The 13,053-nt window shown below is 33.5% G+C and overlaps 1 protein-coding gene across 1 annotated transcript in view; it reads left to right on the forward strand.

Moving 5' to 3' along the window:
* Nucleotides 1-13,053, forward strand: part of LOC138389362 (protein argonaute-3) — a 106,372-nt gene that overhangs the window by 33,986 nt on the left and 59,333 nt on the right. Inside the window, exons 4-5 of the mRNA XM_069477667.1 lie at nt 3,958-4,166; nt 5,037-5,173. Coding sequence (XP_069333768.1) covers nt 3,958-4,166; nt 5,037-5,173 — 346 coding nt within the window. The remainder of the gene's footprint in view (nt 1-3,957; nt 4,167-5,036; nt 5,174-13,053) is intronic.

A 13,053-nucleotide genomic window follows, 5' to 3' on the forward strand; every position in this document is an offset into this window, starting at 1 on the left:
GTTCTTTGCTTATCAGTGCATCATATCAGGAAGCATGTAATATGTGTTTGTTCCATTAATGGTGATACTAGCTTTGATCATTTGGTGAAGTTGGTATCTGTCAGGTTTCTCTTATTGAGATATTCTTTTTCTCTGTGTAGTTAATAAGTATCTTGTGGGGAGACAACTTTTTAAAAAATTGTGGTAAAATACATGTAACATAAAATTTAGCACCTTAACTATTTTCAAGTTACAATTCAGTAGTATTAAGTATATTAACATTATTATGTAATCATTACCACCATCCATCTCCAGAGCTATCTTTTTCTTGCAAAGCTAAACTGTGTCCATTAAACAATAACTCCCCGTTGCTGCCTCCCTTTAGCCCCTGCCAACCATCATTCTACTTTCTGTCTCAATGAATCTAATTACTCTAGGTACCTCATATAAATCATACAGTGTTTGTCTTTTTGTGCCTGGCCTATTTTACTTGGCATAATGTCCTCAAGGTTTATCCATAAATGTAGCATATGTTAGAATTTCCTTCCTTTTCAAGGCTGAATAATATTCCATTGTATGTATATAACCACATTTTGTTTATCCATTTATCCCTCGATGGACACCTTTTGGGTATTGCAGATAATCCTGCTATGAATATGGGTGTACAAATATCTCTTCGATTCGAGACTCTGCTTTCAATTATTTGGATATATACCCAGAAGTGAATTTGCTGGATCATGTGGTAATTACTATTTTTAATTTTTTAAGAATCCACCATACTGTATTCCAAAGTTGCTACACCATTTTACATTCCCACCGACAGTGCATAATAGTTCTAAATTCTCCATATCCACGCCAACACTTGTTTTCTGGTTTTTTTGATAGTAGCTATCCTAATGGGTGTGAGATGATATCTCATTGTGGTTTTGATTATCATTTCCCCCAACAATTAGTAATGTTGGACATTGTTTCATGTGCTTATTGGCCATTTATATATATTCTCTGGAGAAACGTGTTCAAGTCCTGTCCTTTGCCCGCTTTTTAATTGGGTTGTTTGATTGGTTTGGTTTTTTTTTTTTTTTTTGGTTGGTGGTGATTTATAGGAGTTCTTTTTACATTCTAGGTATTAATTCCCTATCAGATAAATGATTTGCAAATATTTCCTCACATTTCATGGGTTGCCTTTTCACTCTGTCCATTATGTCCTTTGATGCACAGAGATTTTTAATTTTGATATGGGAGATACTTTTAAGGATTCTGTTTCTCATTAGATTTTTTAGCAATTGATAATTCTTGCTTGAAAGGATTATTGCTATGTAGAAATGGTGATTTTTTTTTTTTTTTTTTCTGACATTCCTCTTCCATATAGTTGGTTGGCTGTAAGGGAGAGCATTTTCTTCTACCCTGTTTATTGATCTGACTGCCCCAGTTGTCCCAGATTTGGCTAGTGGGAGCCCTTTTAAGCTGGCTTTTGTGTCCTTTTGAAATGACACCTTTTGTTTTTTTGTAATACAGTCATGTCACTTAACACTTTGTTAAGGCGAGTTCATCATTTTGTGAGTATCATGGAATGTACTTACAGGAACCTAGACAGTATAGCCTACTACATACCTAGGCTATATGGTATGGCCTTACTGCTCTTGGTTACAAATTTGTACATCATGTTACTGTACGGAATACTGTAGGTAATTATAATACAATGGTAAGTATTTGTGTATCTAAACATAGAAAACATAGAAAAGGTACACTAAAGATACATTATAAAAGTATACCTGTATAAGGCAGCTCCATTATAATCTTATGGGACCACTGTTGTATATGTGATCCATTGTTGACCAAAACATCATTATGCAGCGTGTGACTATACTGCATTACCTTCTGGCACAACAAGATGTTCCAAGTTTATCTTAATGTTTTCTCTGCTGCAGTCCTACAACTAACCATTTCTCAGAGGAGGCCTGGTTTCTTTTAGTTGTGGAATGCTATTTTGAAATGAAAGTCTGGGTACTAGGTGTGCTCTTATTTCTGGGGAATTTGTGCTCTAAGCCCTTTTAATGGACAGAGGTAGGAAATATAAATCTGTAAATACATAAAACAGACAATAAAAAATACATATTACACTTCCTATAGGAAATCTAACGTATGTTTATTGAAAATCATGAGTTCACATCTGATTCTTTCAATTCCAGTATATCCCTACAGGATTCTTTCTTTTCTTACCGTGTTCCATATTTCTTTCTTCCTTCTTTAGTTAGACTCCTGGCTCCCCAAAATATCACTATTTTTTCTCGTTTGCTCAGTACATATAAAATATGAATTACTACACTCATCCCATTACAGAAAACAAATCTGCTGATGAGTTCAAGGTTTTGTTTTGTATGCAATTCTTCTTCCAAATGCACCCTTTTTCTCTACCCCCAGAGTAGAGAAATATACATACTGTGTTCAAGAGTTACCTGCATTAGTGTTTCCTTTTTTTTTTTTTTTCCTTTCAGTGTGGTTATGTTATTCATTTGAAATGTGTTTGAATTCATTTGATTCTTTTTATACTTGGTTTTAATTTTTTCCTCCGACTTCTCAGCCAACACACCCATTTGATTTTTCTGTTTTTGGTAGACACAGGGTCCTGCCCTGTCTCGAACTCTTTTTTTTTTTTTTGAGACAGAGTCTTGCTCTGTTGCTCGGGCTAGAGTGAGTGCCGTGGCGTCAGCCTAGGTCACAGCAACCTCAAACTCCTCAGCTTAAACGATCCTACTGCCTCAGCCTCCCGAGTAGCCAGGACTACAGGCATGCGCCACCATGCCCAGCTAATTTTTTCTATATATATATTTTTTAGTTGGCCAGATAATTTCTTTCTATTTTTTAGTAGAGACGGGGGTCTCGCTCTTGCTCAGGTTGGTCTCGAACTCCTGACCTCGAGTGATCCACCCGCCTCGGCCTCCCAGAGTGCTAGCATTACAGGCGTGAGCCACTGCGCCTGGCCTGGTCTCGAACTCTTGACCTCAAGTGATCCTCCACCCTCTGCCTCCCAAAGTGCTAGGATTACGGTTGTGAGCCACCATGCTTGGCCTGTATCTGCTTACTTTTGCAAAAAGAAACACAGGAAAGCAAGAACCCGAAACAAAGAAATTGGTTACTCTCAAAGAGTGGGAATGAATGAATTGGAAGAAATAAGGGAGGAACCATTCTGAATATATGTTTTGGTACAGTTTTGACATTTGGAAGCATATTAAAGTTCTACATATTAAACAGTTTTTAAAAATAAGCCTGGTGTGGTGTCTCACACCTGTAATCTCAGCACTTTGGGAGGCTGAAGTGGGAGGATCATTTGAAGCCAGGAGTTAAAGACCAGCCTGGATGACATAGTGAGACTTTATCTCTGCAAAATATTTTTTAAAATTAGCTGGGTGTGGTGGTGCATGCCTGTTAGTCCCAGCTACTTGGCAGGCTGAGGCAGGAGGATCACTTGAGCCCAGGAGTTTGAGGTTGCAGTGAGCCATGACACCACTATACTTTACCCTGGGTGACAGAGCAAGACTCTGTCTCAAAAAAAAAAAAAAAAGTAAAAGTAAGCAGATACATATGAATATTTTCTCATTTTTTCCTTCTTTCTCATACAAAAGATGTCATACTATTTGTGATCTTTTGTACTTTGCTTTTTTAACTTAACAATATAACTTGGAGATTACTCCATAGCATTTTCAAGAGATCATTCTTTTTTTATAGCTGCCTAAATGTTAGGACATTTGGGTACTCAGTGTTTTGCAATGACAAATAATGCTGGCATGAATAACTATGTCATTTAAATTTTACTCTACAAAAAAAGAATAAAATGAATGATAAATTTAGTCTGTTGATTTGACATTGAGATTTTTTATTTTTGCTTTGTTTTCTCTTAGATACTTTTATAAATTAAATTTAAAATAATTGTATTTATCTTTTTCAACATTTACCAGTTGACTCTTTTCCCATCAACAGGTAGATTTAGATGTTACATTACCTGGGGAAGGTGGAAAAGATCGGCCTTTTAAGGTGTCAATCAAATTTGTCTCTCGGGTGAGTTGGCACCTATTGCATGAAGTACTGACAGGACGGACCTTGCCTGAGCCACTGGAATTAGACAAGCCAATCAGCACTAACCCCGTCCATGCCGTTGATGTGGTGCTACGACATCTGCCCTCCATGAAGTGGGTGCTTCTGGCTTTTTTTCCTCTTTCGATTTTAAATGTGAAGGTTTTCCTCCCAAGAATGAGTTGTGCAGGCTTCCCTTGGTTAACCTTTATGTGTTACATCTTTTGATTGTGCAAGTGAAATGTTGGACAAGAATAGCATGCATACAAATTCATTGACAGAAGTAAGTTACAGAAATTCTCTTTTACAAGTAAATATACATCATTGTATATTTATTATATACAATTATATATTTAAACAAGCATCTGTACCCTCTAATACTAGCTTAGCTAGTCTTATGAATACTTTTATAGAAAATGTCTCTCTTAGGAGCTATAAATCTTGAGTAACTGATCTATTTTCAGATATATTTCTATAGTTAAATCATCTTGTTTTAAAAATAATTTCACCGTTTATACAGTAGTATCAAATTATTTTGAAATTGCTACTCTTTTAATCACACTAGCACCTTACAATGTATATGTATGTGTGTATATATACACATAGGATCAGTATTTTTTTAGAAAGACAAACAGTATGTCTTACAAATACATTTGTAGAAATAGCTTTTTGATCAGTAATTACTCTTTAGCATTTTTAAGGTTGGAACAGTTAACTTTTTTAACCTATTTTTAAAAAAGTAGATTAAATTTATTCTTATTCAAGCTAACATTAGTTTTAAGAAAGGTGAATTTCAGTGAATGATACTGATGGATTTTTTCATTTAGAAGGGTACTTTTTGCTTTCACAAATTTGGAAAATGTTTAATTTATATTCATGATGGTAAGCATCATTATAATAAATTGTGCTCTAGTCTTCCCTGTTCTGCATATTTAAATACTTATATGGGAAGGAAAGGATTGAACATGCCATTTTAATTTTTGTAGATACACACCTGTGGGGCGTTCCTTTTTCTCAGCTCCAGAAGGATATGACCACCCTCTGGGAGGGGGCAGAGAAGTATGGTTTGGATTCCATCAATCTGTTCGGCCTGCCATGTGGAAAATGATGCTTAATATTGATGGTAAGGGAACAAAGCCATATTCTGTATTGGGTGGTTGATTTCTACAAGGTGTGTGTTGTGTATGTAGATTTTATATATAATTATATGTACTAGTGTCTTGAAGTAATATTTAGACATGTGTTATGATATACTAGATAAACCTTTATATTTTTATTACATTCCATTTAGAAAGTCTTTACACAGAACTTGCCTTGGAATGCTACTAAACATTAAGCACATGATAATGAATTTTAAAACCCCTGACATGATCATCTGAGGAATCTTCTGTTATAACTCACTTTTGTCCTTTTAACTCTTGTCAGCATTTCATTATGAAATTCATAATTTAAAGAAAGAAGTGTGTTGGTCATGGTGACCCCTTATGTCTGCTGTTGGTCTTAATGTGGTGCTAATTGGGTTTTCATTTTTAGGTGTTTTCTTACAAATATTTTCAAGCTTACATAAAAGTAGAATAGTATGGTGAACTGCCATGTATGTAGCTGTTACTCAGATTATCAGGATGTTTCTGCTTTTGCGTAATCTATTATATATACATTGCCTCCTCTACTATAGTATTTTTAAATCAAATCCTAGACAGCATGTTATTTTGTCTATACTACTTTAGTTTGCACCTCTAAAAATATGGATTTTTTTACACAGCAGCAATGCCATTATCATATGTAATAAAATTCAGAACAAGCATTTATTTATACTTCTTAATACCCTGTCCATAATCAGATTTCCCTGATAGTCTCAAATATGTCTTTTTCTAGTTTGTTGATTCTAATCAGAATCCAAACAAGATCCACACCTCACATGTGGTTATTATGCCTTTTTAATCTAGTAGTCCCATTTTCTTCCCTCTTGTTTGTTTCCTTTTTTATGCCATTGACCTGTTGTAGAAACTTGGTCACTTGTCCTGTAGAATATCCCCAAATCTGAATTTGTCTGTGTATTTTCTTGTATAGTTACCTTGTTCTTATATCACCTATATTTCCTGAGAATGAAAGCCCTAGAAGTTTGATTCAGTTCTGGTTCAAAATACTTCATAATTGATTTTATATTGTATCATATTAGGAAGCATATAGTATTTAGGGGTCCCAGTTTTAGTGATGCTAACATTAATTTGTAGGTTCAGAGCTTAATCAATTGATTCAGAGATCTCTCCATTATAAATTTCCCAATCAACCTTTTAATAATTACCAATGTTCTATTCATTGATCATTGTTACCTAAATTATTAATTTCACTGGGGATTACCAATTGGTAATTTTTCTAATTCTCTTATTCTTTTTGCATTAGATGAAATTTTTATGTGGAAAAAAGCACAGTGTCCTGTTGATAATTCATTAGTGTTGAGTAGCTTTCTTGCATTCTGGCACAGAAGGACGTCCAGGCACATCTTATATTTCTGGCCTAGTACCTGGAATTAGACATTCCTCCAAGGATCCTTGGATCTTTCCAGATCAGTACATAGTTTTTCAGTTGTATCTACCGTTGTGTAATACATGATCTGTATATTTAACCATTTCCCTTTAGATGTATGCTAGGGTTTTAATTATTTGCCATTTCAGAATATCATTTCATGTATATTTAGATATATCTGTAAAATAAATTCCTGGAGGTGAGCTTGATGGGTCAAGGGTAAATGTATTTGTAATTTTGATCGTTATTGACTGATTGCCCTCCATAGAGGTTGTAAGCATTTTTCATCAATAAATGAGAATATCTATTTCCTTATATCTTTGCAGCTAGAGTTGTCAAACTTAGATTTTTTTCAGTCAGATTTATAAGAAATAGTTTCCTTATGTACTTTTAATTTGCACTGACTACCTTTTCACTTATATAAGGAGCACTTGTGTTTCTTTTTTTAATGAACTGTTTGTTTTTGCCCTTTTTTTCCATTGGATTTTTGATCTTCTCATTTACTGGGAGCATTTTCTAAATTAAGGAGGTTAGCCCTTCATCAGTAATATGAGTTGCAGGTATTGTACCTAGGTTGTTATTTGTCTTTTGACCTTTGGTATGGTGGAGTTCTTTTTGTTTTGCCATGCAGTTTGTCTGTTTGTATGTTGGCATACACACAAACACATGTATATTGATCAGTCATTTCTTTTATGACTTTTAATATTTAATAGTCCCATTTTCTCTTTTCAGAGTTTTCTAGGTCATTCTTATGTACTTTACTATAAAAGCTTTATGAACTCCTTGTTCAGATCCAGTGGGTGAGAGAGGACAGATTATTTTTATTGAGAGCTCATTAAATTTAAAAATTAAGTTAGGACAAATTGGCATCTTTAAGATGTTGAGTCTTTGTGTCCAAGAATATACTGTGTCTTTCTATTTCTTCAAAATTACTTTTGTTTCCCTTAGGAAAGTTTTAAAGCTTTCCTCACATAAATTTTGCACATTTCTTGTTATTACTGGATATTTTTTCCTTTTTGTTGCTATTAAATGGGTTTATAGATTATAACCGGTTATTGTTTGTATATATGAAGACTTTTGATTTCTATATACTATTTATCTCTTGGCCTCATTGAATCCCATTGTTATTTATAATAATATTTTTCAAGTTATTTTCATGTGGCTTCTAGGTTATAATCATACCATCTGCAGATAGTGATAGGTTAATACCTTCCTTTGGATTTGTATACCTCTAATTTTTTTTATCATATTGTATTGACTAATTAGACATGATAGTATTGAACAGTAGAAATTAGTGGTCATCTTTTTATTCCTTGCTTTAAAGGAATGTTTCTAGTGTTTCTGCATTAAGTATTATGCATACATATATGTTTGTATATATTATCATGTTAAGGAACATCTGTTGATTCCTATTTTATTGAGTACTTTTAATCAAGAAAATTTTGTCAGGTGCCTTTTTAGCATTTATAGAGCTGATAATATGATATTTCTATTCAATAAACGTTGACCCAAACTGGCATTCCTAGATTCTTTTAATGTGATACTGCATTCTGTTTGCTATACTTTACTTTTTAAATTAAAATGCAAAAGATTAATTTGCAGTCTTCACTTTTTTGTGTGCAGTCTTTTTCAAGTTTTGGCATTAATATTATCTTTTGTTCAAAATTTAGAAGATTTCTGTTTTCCAAAATGTACAAGTTTTAAAATAAAACTGAAATTAACAGCTCTTTTAAGATTTGGTGGAATTCTCCTGTAAAATGTTGTGCCCTGGTGTTAGTGAGTGAGTGAGTGACAAGGTCTCACTCAGTTGTCTGGGTTAGATGCAGTGAAGTCATCATAGCGCACTGCAACCTCAAACTCCTGGGCTCAAATCCTCTTGCCTCAGGCTCCTACTAGACGACAGGCATACGCCCTGGAAATTTTTTTTTTTTTTTTTTGGCCATGTTGCCCTGGCGAGTCTCTAACTCCTGGCCTCAGGTGATCCTCCCTGCCTCAGCCTCTAAAAGTGTTGGGATTACAGGTATGAGGCACCACACCCAGCCTGTGACCTGGTGTTTGTTTCATTTTGTTTGGTGGGCACCTCTTTTAAAACTTCCTCCATTTGTTTTGTCATAAATCAGTCTGTTCAGGCTGTCTGGGTTTACTTTTGGTAGATCATATTTTACTAGAAAATTATTCATTTTACCCATATTTTAATTTAAGTTTATAGACTTTTAAAATAGTTTCTATTATTTTTTGAAATTTTGTTTATCTCTGTGGTTTTCACCAGTTTCTTATTTTCCCTATTTATGCTTTGTCCTTTTTACTCTTGATTAGAGTAGCTAGTAGTTTAGTCAACTGATTTTTTTTTCCCCCTGGCAAAAGAGCTTGTAAATTTTTTGTTTTTCTGTGCTTTCTTTTTTCTATCTCCTTAAATTCTGCTTTTATCTTTAAAATTTTTTTCATCTACTTCAGTTAACTAAACTAAATTAATCTTATTTTTTTTTAACTTTTTGAGCTAGATCAGTAGCTTATTTACTTTATTTTTTTCTTATTGGTAAAAGTATTTAAAACAATGAATTTTCTTGTGATCACTGTTTTAACTGTATTGCAAAGCTTCTACTATGTAGTATTTTTATTATATTATTTTCTAGAAACTCTACAAATTTCATTTGTATTTCCCCTGTGATTCAAATATTATTTGAGAGACTTTAAATGTTCAGATTGAAAGTCTTTTTGTTTTCTGTTTTTTTTTATGAATTTCTAGTTTCATTGCAGTATTAATCAGAGAATGTGGTTAGTATTTCTACCCTTAGAATTTGTTAAGGTATTTTTTTTGTAGTTCAATATATGGTTAATTTTTGTGATAGTTCAATGGCTATTTCAAAATAAAGTATATTCATTTATTAGAGTGCAGTGAAATTAATGTCCATCCGAGCTACCATTTGGATTATGTTATTTACATCATTTATTTCATTATTTTTTTGTTCTCTCAGGCTAGAAAAAATAAATTTAAATTACCTATTATTAATGTGTACACATGTTTCTTCTATATCCTATAATTTCTGCTTTCTGAATGTTGCTACTATTTTGCTTGGAATGTATATATTCCTATCTGTTTTCTTCATTGTGAATTGTAATCTTTACAGTGATAAAATGACTTTCTTTTTATACTTCTTGGCCAGAATTCTGCATTGCCTAATAAAAGGATTACAATCCATGTTTTTGTGAACTTTATCCTATCCTTTAATTTTTCCTTTCTTTGATTTTTTTAATACTTTTAAATCACAAATATATCTTAATGATAGCGTAGAATGGTTTTGCTTTGTGGGTCACTTTAAAGATTTTTTCCTGTTTAATGGATGAGTGAGTTAAGTCACATATAAATAGGAAGTACATCTCTTCCTATGTATCAAGACACAGTCGTTAGTCTTGGTTTTGTCAAATTATTTCATGTCTTTTTTTTCTGTTTGTACATGTTTTAAAACTTTAAGTGTGTTTTCTGTGCTTTTTAAATTATAGTTCTAGTATTAGGAATTTTTCCCCCCAGTGGTTACCTTTATACTTATATCTTCATATGATACCCATCTTCCTTTTTTTTTAAAGCAGTGATTTTTGTTTCCCTTAATTGAATAACAATTTTGTTAGCTTTATTCTCTTCCCTTCTTTCTTCCCTCTCTTTACTAAATAGTTTTAGCCAAATGGCATTATTTTATTGTCTTTTAAATTTAACTCTAATTTTGCTTAGATTTTTACTAATTAACTTTCAACTTTGACTCCTGTCTATGACACACAAGGTGCAATTCATGAGTTTATTCTACTTTTTGTGTTTTCTACTCTTATCATTCATTTATTTGTATATAATATTTCTGTATTTTTAGACCATGTTAACAGTTGCGTTCCATTTGTTTTCATCTTAAATCCGCAATTAAATGTCTTCATGCTCACTGCCAATCCTTTTGCTGAAATTTTTCCTGTCTGTTGGTTTCAGTTTGTCCTCAAGTTTTTTCTTCAAGAAAGGCTCGTATTAATAAGAGCTGAGTTTTTGCATATTGTCTGTAGCCTTATTCTTGAAGGACTGGCTAGATGTAAAATTGCTGACTCATTCTTTTCTTGAGCCTCTTGTAGGTATTTTTCCAGTGTCTTCTGGCATTGAATGTTCAGTAGAGAAGTATGATGCCAGCTTGATTTTATTTTTCTTAGAAGGGACCTGCTTTTATTATCTGTTGGCTGAAAGTATTTTTTCCAAATACCAAATAATTTAGAAATTATTTTATTAAATTCTAGTAAAATTATTTTACTAGATTTTTTCTTAGTTGGTCATTTTGGATCAGTTTAATGTCTATTATTTTATTTTTATTTTTAAAAATTTCAATCCCATGTGCTCCTTACTGTGCCTTTTGTGATATATATTTTACCATATGTTCATTGCATTTTAGTCTTCATTTTTTACTTAATTTATTTTTTAGAGACACAGTCTGTGTCATCCAGGCTGGAGTACAGTGGTGCAGTCATGGCTCACTGTAACCTTGAACTCCTAGGCTCAAGTGATCCTCTTGCTTCAACCTCCCGAGTAGCTAAGACTACAGGTGCCACCATGCCCCAGCTAATTTTTTTTTATTTTTTGCAGAAATGGGGTCTCACTATGTTGTCTAGGTTGGTCTCAAACTCCTGGCCTCAAGTGATCCTCCTGCCTTGGCCTCCCAAATCGCTGGGATTACAGGCTTGAGCCACAGGACCCACCTGGACAGAAATTTTTAAATATTTTTTTTAGAGGCAGAGTGTCACTCTATTACCCAGGCTGATGTAAAATGGCACAATCATAGTTCACTGCAGCCTCAAATTCCTGGGATTAAATGATCCTCCCACTTCAGCCTCCTGAGTAGCTGGGATTATAGGTGTGTGTCATTGTACCCAGACATTTTTAAATTTTTAAAAATCTTTTTTCTTCTATTTCTTTCCTGAGATCTGCCATGCTTGTTTCACCAACTCCTGTTGACTGGCTATCTCTTCTTTGAGTTCCTAAATTTCTGCTCTGAAATCTTTCTTCATAACTGCATTAAGAATTTTTGAATTCATGTTAAAAAGTAGGGTTATATTTTCATCTACTTTGTGATGATATTGTCTGTTAAGTTTTCTTTGTCAGAAATGTTATACTGCACTCATACATTTTTTTCTGTGGTATTTTTGTATGGATACTTACCACTTTTTTCGTGCTTGTATTTGAATGAGATGAGTTTCCCAAATCATCTGTAAGAGACTTTAGAGATATGGGAGGAACACCTTAGGAGCAAGGCAGTTTTCCAGGTTTCTGTGCTCAAGGCCTCTGTCCTGTTACTCTGATGGATTCTTTCTTCAAATTATGGTCACATTGCCTTTGCTTCTCAATAACTTAAGTGGTTTAGGTAGTGTGAACTACCAGCCATGAGTTCCCCTAGTTCCTTACTAGTTTCTGCTACCAAGGGATACAGCTCCTGCCATTTAAATTGCCTGCCTCAAATGTTAACAATAAAAGAATTTGTGAAAGGTATTCAGGAGTTCTTTGTACTATTCTTACAACTTTCTGTAAGTTTGAAGTTATTTCAAAATAAGAAATTACAGAAGAAAGGAGCATACCTTGCTTTTAGAAGGGTAATCCTTTCTGAGAGCTGTCACTTATATATGACTCTCCACTCATTCTCATGACATTTTCTACACCTTTCTCTATCTCCTTCTGAGATTCTCTTATTCAATCTCAGTTCAGAATATTGCAGTTTCCACTTAAGATAGGAAACTTTCTTGCTGGGAACAAAATTTGCTATTCCCCCACTGGGTTCCTTTATACTTCTTGTCATTCTCCCATGCTCAGATGTGGCTTCTTGCACAGGTTCTGCTAGTCCCAAATACTTCGGGCTATGGTAACTTATAATTTGGCATTTTCAGGTTTTTATTATCTCCCAGTTTCACTAAAGATGTAGAGAGTTTGTTTGTTTGTTTGTTTTTTGTTTTTTAGCATTCTCTTTGTTGCTCTGTACAGGTTCTAGGAAAAAGATGGGAAAATTTGGAACTCAATTGCTATTATGTTTCTATTGGAACTTGAAGTCCAGCTTTGGAAATTATTAAGAAATAATTTCTAAATAACTCATTGTTCAAAGAAATCACAAAGGGAATTTAAAGTATTTTGAACTTAAGGGTAATTAATATAGTACATACCAGAACTGGTATGATCAATTAAATCAATGCTTAGAGAGAATTTTAAACTTCTAATGCCTATTACAAAAGAAGAAAAGCATCATCTCAACAAGTTAGGGGAAAAAAACCAGAATTAAATGCAAAGAGAATAGAAAGAAATGAGATAAAAACAGAATTCAGTGAAATAAATAAAAAGCAAACTTACCTCTATCCTTTAGGTAAGGAGACTTCAAAGGTTTTTAAGAAGGATAGTGACATGATCATATTTGTTTTCCAGAAAGAGACCTCTGGCAGCAGTGTGGAGAATAGATAGAGGAGAAAAAACTA

Source organism: Eulemur rufifrons, chromosome 8 (assembly GCF_041146395.1).
Source record: "Eulemur rufifrons isolate Redbay chromosome 8, OSU_ERuf_1, whole genome shotgun sequence".
In the NCBI taxonomy this organism is placed as follows: Eukaryota; Metazoa; Chordata; class Mammalia; order Primates; family Lemuridae; genus Eulemur; species Eulemur rufifrons.